At 33.6% G+C, this 6,866-nt stretch overlaps 1 protein-coding gene across 3 annotated transcripts; it reads left to right on the top strand.

Annotated features, from left to right (window-relative positions):
- The first annotated feature begins 1,989 nt into the window (after positions 1-1,989).
- Positions 1,990-5,767, top strand: hlx1 (H2.0-like homeo box 1 (Drosophila)). Of its 3 annotated transcripts, none has more exons than NM_212701.2 (4): positions 1,990-2,494; positions 3,041-3,208; positions 3,425-3,609; positions 5,146-5,767. In NM_212701.2, exons 1-4 carry the CDS (start codon positions 2,095-2,097, stop codon positions 5,461-5,463), a joined length of 1,071 nt encoding a protein of 356 aa, NP_997866.2. In that variant the 5' UTR covers positions 1,990-2,094; the 3' UTR covers positions 5,464-5,767. The 3 variants fall into 3 exon arrangements, with proteins under 3 accessions (NP_997866.2, NP_001418073.1, NP_001418074.1); NM_001431144.1 differs by having other exon boundaries at positions 3,041-3,211; NM_001431145.1 differs by lacking the exon at positions 3,041-3,208.
- The last annotated feature ends 1,099 nt before the right edge of the window (positions 5,768-6,866 follow it).

Raw genomic sequence — 6,866 nt, 5'->3', positions numbered from 1 at the left:
TTAAATCTGATGTTCTTTTTAAAGCATTGTAAAAAGCTCTATTTTTGGCACAATAGTGTAGTTGTCATGCATGTGGATTATTTCTATACATGCATTAAATCTGATGTTCTTTTTAATGCATTGTAAAACGCTCTATTTTTGGCACAGCAATGTAAAGTTGTCATGCATAGGCTATGTGGATTATTTCATAAATGCATTAAGATTTTTAATCTGTTGTTGTTTTTAATGTATTGTGATTTTTTTATTATTATTTCTATATGCATTTTATTTTTTAATATCAGTTTTTGTTCATCCAGCATGTGAAAAGCCCATGTAAATATGTGAATTATTTCTTTATATGCATTAAATATGTTTGTGTTTTTAATGCATTGTGAAAAGCGCTCTAATTTGTTTGACAGTAATGTAAAGTTGTCATGCATGTGGATTATTTCTATATATGCATTAAATCTGCTGTTGTTTCAATGAATTATGAAAACGCTCTTTTTTTGGCACAAAGTTTCATGCATATTGTCAGGATTATTTCTATATGCATGAGCTTATTTAATCTGTTGTTGTTTTTAATGCATTGTGAATTTTTTTATTAATAATTCTATATATGCATTTTAATTTTCAATATCCGTTTTTGTTCGCCCAGCATGTGAAAAGCGCTTTGTTTTTGGGCACGGTAATGTAAAGTCGTCATGAATATGTAGATTTTTCCATCTATGCATTTTAACTTTCAAAATCTGTTGTTGTTTTTAATGCATTGTAACAAATTTAGATTATTTCTATAGATGCATTTTAATTTTTAATATATGTTGTGGTTTTTAATGCATTGTGTAAAGCGCTCTATTTTTTGCCAGTAATGTAAAGTTGTCATGCATATGTGGCTTATCTATATACATGCATTTTTTTTTCTTCAAATCTGTTTTCGTCTTTCCAGCACGCTCTATTTTTGGCACAGCAATGTAAAGTTGTCATGTGCATATGGATGAAGTATCGCCTCAGTAGTTAATTGTGTTTTCGTTTCAGCGGAGAATAGATTTCCTCTGTTTATTATAAGCATAAGGACGGATTTGCGTCACCGTGCGACTTGCGAGTTGAGATAAAGTTGCACAAATATTGAAAAAAGGAAGTGCTAACAGTCATTATAAAGTTCCACCTCTGTGAGTCGGAGGAAATAAGGGTGCTCTGCTGTATCCTAAAATACTAAAGCATCTTCTATTTTTGGCCTAAATCTTGCAGGAATATCCGCTCATTTAGCCTGAATCAGAGCTCATCAAAAACAGGATGACCTGCATCGAGAAACTCCTGTTTCCTAATTCCACAGAGCAGAAAACACACACACATACACACACACACGAGTCGGAGTGTTAGCATTTGATTGTGGATCATTTTTTAATCATAGTTTGTTAGCATAATAATAAAAAAATAATAATAAAAAATAAAAACACGGTCGGCACTGAAGAGAATGCACACATGCGTGTAAAACAGTATTTTTTCTATTTGAAGTATATTGTGTGTTAATCTAAATGAAACTTTTTTTTTGTATAAATATAATGCATCTATTAGAATAAATGGTTATTTGAAAATACATATAAAATGTACTTGCTTTCTCAACCTTATTTTGAACAAAACCAAGTGGCGCATGGGTTAATTTTGTTGTTAATTAAATTTATTGGACGAAATGTTTACCCAAAGCCTTTGGAAATTGTATTTAATTTGTATTAAAATAATATTATTTCTACATTATACTTTAGATAATCTTACAATTTGATTAATGATTTTTAAAATTCAATTAAAGCGACAACTTATCTGTTTTAATGTCTATTCATATCCATTTAACAAACACGAAGGGCATTAATGGACGTGCTCTCGGTCAAACTCATCGTCTTTGGGGCGTGTTTGGGTCGTTCTGTCAACTTCCATTGGCTCAGAAAGAGCCAATCAATAACGCAATAACTCTAGCTTAGAGCAGTTCGGACCCCCGTCTGGAGTTTCATACTTGAGGAGCGACGCAAGAGAGGGCAACTCCTTAAACTTGACCGTCTGCTCGTGCTCATTACATGCAGTTGTTCGAGATTCTGTTCAGAAGTTTCGCCTTTTCCTGTCAGGATGTACACAACGGGACTCAACCCGTTTTACGCATCGAACTTTAGCCTGTGGACTGCGTATTGTTCGGCTGGTTTTGCGGTGGATAGCATGAAGAAACCCTCGTTCTGCATTGCTGATATACTGCATGTTGGAGATGCTGAAAACATCCAGGGATCGTCTTCGCTCATGGCTCATATTGGGGCCCGTGCGCAGGTTCATTCGTCAGGGTCTCCGCTTCGGCCGTCGCCGGTAACCCCGGACGCGCGTTTACACCCCGCGTACCTCCGGCACGGAATACACTTGACATCCAGAGCCGCGATAAACGCCCCCCCGCCGACAAGTAAAGACCTCAAGTTCGGCATTGATCGGATATTATCCACAGACTTCGAGCCGAAGTCAAAAGAGTCTCCATCGTTGAGAGGTAAGACGCTAATTTAATCTTAGTTGTTGTTGTTTTATTTACACAGCTCAGCAACCCAAGTTAGATTGAAAAAATAATGATGGGTTTTACACAATTGTCCCAACAAAAATCAATTAAGTTAACCTAATCATTTTTGCAAATTTAAGTGAATTAAACAATTAAAGTTTTCCCCTACAAAAAAGGTAAGAATTGTGTCGATTCATTTTAAATTAGTGTGAACAAGCAGTTTTAAGTGTTAATGCAGGGTTACACATACAGTAATTCCTTCATGCCATCGCAACACAAATCTATTAAGTTAACTTAAATGATTTTAACAAATTTAAGTAGATTGAACTTTAAACAATTAAGTTGCCCCTCCAAAAACCCTTAATAATTGTGTTGATTCAGCTCATTTTAAATAAGTAGTTTGAACAAGACTTTTTATTTTGAGTGAATGTAGTTCAAACGCGTCCTCCTGTGCAGTGACACTGCTTGCGAATTCATTAGCCAATTTAAATGCATAAATGCACGGGGTTAATGGGAACTCTTTGTGTTTTTCTGTAACAGATCTCACGTCGATTGTTAGTCCGAATCGGCAGTCTGCAGTCCATGTGTCTGCCAGCCCGTACTTCGCGTCCATAGACCCGACCATGAGCGAAACCTCCTCCCTGATGGGTTCGATAGGCAATGCCGCCAGACAATCAGGGCAACATCAGTTTCAAGACACCTTCCCAGGTAGTGTAGAAACTCCCCAGTTGAGCCAAAATAAGTAACTAAATCAGACAGAACGTGTGTGGACGAAATGTCCTTCTTTTGACTCTGACTGCACGTGTATAAGTGATTATTTTGCACATGCATAATTAAATAGCATGCATTTAAGACAAAGTTGGTGCATTGTGCAATGCATTTCTGCTCCGTTCTAATGGCGATTGTGTGGTTTGAACCAAACAGGGCCGTATGCGGTGCTTTCCAAAGACACAATGCCACAGACGTACAAGAGGAAAAGATCCTGGTCCAGAGCTGTGTTTTCCAACCTGCAGCGGAAAGGCCTGGAGAAACGCTTCGAGATACAAAAGTACGTCACAAAACCGGACAGAAAACAACTGGCTGCGATGCTGGGACTCACTGACGCACAGGTGAGCGTAACTTACAATTTGGTGTATTTTATGAAATGCGTGGTGATATTAATTCAGATAATTAGCAGATCTAGTGTATTTTTCATGGTGTTATTTATTTGTGCATTTACAGGTAATGTTCTCGCACTTAAATGATAAGCACATGCCATCTGGAGTGCTTTGTAAAAAAAAATAAAAAGCTGCAGCATTGCGACACCACACATTTCTAGAGAAATGAAAGTCAATTATAACGAATTATTGCAAACGCGGGAGGGGTTCAAGTTGTTTCGTTTCAAAACGTCCTAATTTAGGACATTGGGCAAGAGCTTGTGTTTTATTTGATATCGAAAATGACAGGACACCAGCATTAGGAAGGCGATAAGAGAGTTTCAAAACTTTACAGAAAAGTTTGGAAACTGGATGTCTGTCTCTCTTCAATATAAAGTGATTTCATTCATCACTGAAAATCATTAACACACTTTACATTGAATTATGCACACATTCTTTGGAGATAATATTTTATTAAATAATATGTAATTGACACAAACAAACATGTCAAAAGCGGAATAAATCACTAATTAATTAATTTCAACGTAACAAAAACATGTTTTCATAATGACTAATAGATCATATAAATTTTAAAGTGCACATATTATAAATACTACACTGTAAAAACAATTTTGCTTACTTTAGTTGAATTAAATGAACTTTTCTAGTCATTAATATTTTAGTCCGTTTGACTGATTTAATGAAAGTTACACTTTGTAGAACTTAAGAAAATAGTGAAACATGACTAACTTGTTTTATTGAAGTAACAAAAACATTTGTTTGACATATCTATCTACATATATTGTACAATGCGTAAAGCCACACTAAAAGAAAAAGATTATTTGGATTTGCTAAATCTTTTTAAAGATAAGTGGTTGCAAACAATTCATATTGGCTGAATTTAAATAAATGAAATGCAGTAATGTTCAACTTAATTTGTTTAAATTTAGCCCATAATTATTTTGCAACCACTTACCTTTAAAAATAAATAAATGCAATGAATATTTTTTTCAGTGCATAATTAAATGGTTTAAAATGAATTAAATGCATGCAAATTTAAGTATATTTTATTATTATGTTGGAAGTCTGGTTTCAGAACCGAAGGATGAAAGTGGTTGCAAACCATGGGCTGTATTTAAACAAACAAAATTGAGTAATGCTCAACTTAATTTGTTTAAATTCAGCCCTTATAAAAAAATTGCAACCACTTATCTATAAAAATGAGTAAATCCAATGAATATTTTTTTCAGTGCATAATTAAATGCATGCAAATTTAAGTATATATTTATTATTGTTTTAGAAGTCTGGTTTCAGAACCAAAGGATGAAAGTGGTTGCACACCATTTAAATGGGCTGAATTTGAACAAACAAAATGTAGTAATGCTCAACTTCATTTGTTTATTTATCTTCGGCCCAATGCGATGAATATTTTCTTCAGTGAGCAATTAAATGATTTAAAATAAAATGTACATGTATGCGTGTAAGTTAAATATTTTATTATTATCTTAGGTGAAAGTCTGGTTTCAGAACCGGAGGATGAAATGGAGGCATTCCAAAGAAGCACAAGCGCAGAAGGACAAAGAGAAAGAGCAACCGGACAAATCCGCAGCCGAAACTGAACAAAAGGAACGCGACGATTCCGAATGCGAAACCGAACCGAGCGAATCCGAATTTGAAGACGGACCGGAAGACAAAAGCGACGTGGACATTTCTGACCTCAACAAAGCCAGTGTGATTATTCCTGGACCTCTGCCTGTCAGCACGCAGGACACATCCAGCACAAACCCCACAACAGAACCGAACACAGCCACACAAATGCTGCTGTGAGAAACGGAATCTTCTGATGTGAACCAGATCCGAATCATCTTCCGATGTGAACACCTCAAACACACAATTAACGCGTTTTACGGGACAGAGACACAAACATACACACACAGGCCTACATGAGCCCCCGTCTTCCATTGTGAAACAGAGACTTTTTATTTTTATTTGTGAACGGAAAGCATCGCATCTGCCTTAACCGAACCACTTCTGACGATTTGGGATTTGAATGACGTTGATAAACTTGATTGTATTATATTTGTCTGTAAGTATTTGCACTGAACATGTAAATAAACGACTGATTCTTCTAGATCACGTGGCGTGTTTATGGAAAACATCATTGCACTAAGCAAAATTAATTTATAATAAAATCCATCAAGCTTTATTGTACTATTTTGAATGAAATATTTAGTATTTCTTATTTAAATAATGCATATATTCTATTAAAATATGGGTTGTTTAAAAATCATGATACAGTAATCAACGCTTGCACCATAATTCTCGCTATGGTTAATTGTCGGCTGTACATTGCGCAATATATTATGGTCAAGAGCTTTTCATCATTGCAGGAAAGAGTTACACAAACAACTCATATTATTGAGAAAGTCTACATAAGATAATTTGCAAACATTATTTAATACTTAATAAACAATTAAATAACAAATTATTATTAGTTAATTATTTAATGGTCAGCTTTTGTACTCTATCATGGTGCATAGGCCTATAGCTCAAACCTATTTTATTTATTTATTTGTGTACCGTCATGGAAAGTACAGTTATACAATCATTAGTGTTGACTAATATAAAAAACTAAATGAAAAACAATCCAATAATAATAACTTGCATTTAAAGAAGAAAATATTAAGGGTGGCACATTGTCACATTTTTTAATGCTGTATTTAAAATAAAATAATTTTCGAAATGTGTATTATTTTTGTTCATATATTTAGTACTTTTTGATTGTACATTTTGCCTTTTTACTTTTGCTTTTTAATGGTTTTATTTTTTTAACCTCCATCAAAATAATTCAGATTTGTTGTGAAAGATGGTGTTATACTTCAGAAAACCTTTAAACTTAATAACATTTAATTTAAGAGTTTCGTTTTATTCTTCCCATCTGGTACAGCCCCTTCATAAAATAAAAACAAATGATCTTAATGCAATACATTTTTAAACTAAATGTATTAAAAATAATACATATATATATATATATATATATATATATATATATATATATATATATATATATATATATATATATATATATATATATGAAAAAAATATATTTTGTTATTTATTAGTATTCAGTTTTTAAATACATGTTTAATTTTAATTGCCTGTCAACAAAATAACTCAGAGGGCTGTGAAACGGATTTATACTAAAGAAAAAGCTTTCAAACCTTTCATAA

The sequence above is a fragment of the Danio rerio genome, chromosome 20 (assembly GCF_049306965.1).
Source record: "Danio rerio strain Tuebingen ecotype United States chromosome 20, GRCz12tu, whole genome shotgun sequence".
Classification (NCBI taxonomy): domain Eukaryota; kingdom Metazoa; phylum Chordata; class Actinopteri; order Cypriniformes; family Danionidae; genus Danio; species Danio rerio.
The sequence above is the reverse complement of the archived record's forward strand: the minus strand, read 5'-3'. Positions and strand labels throughout refer to the sequence as shown.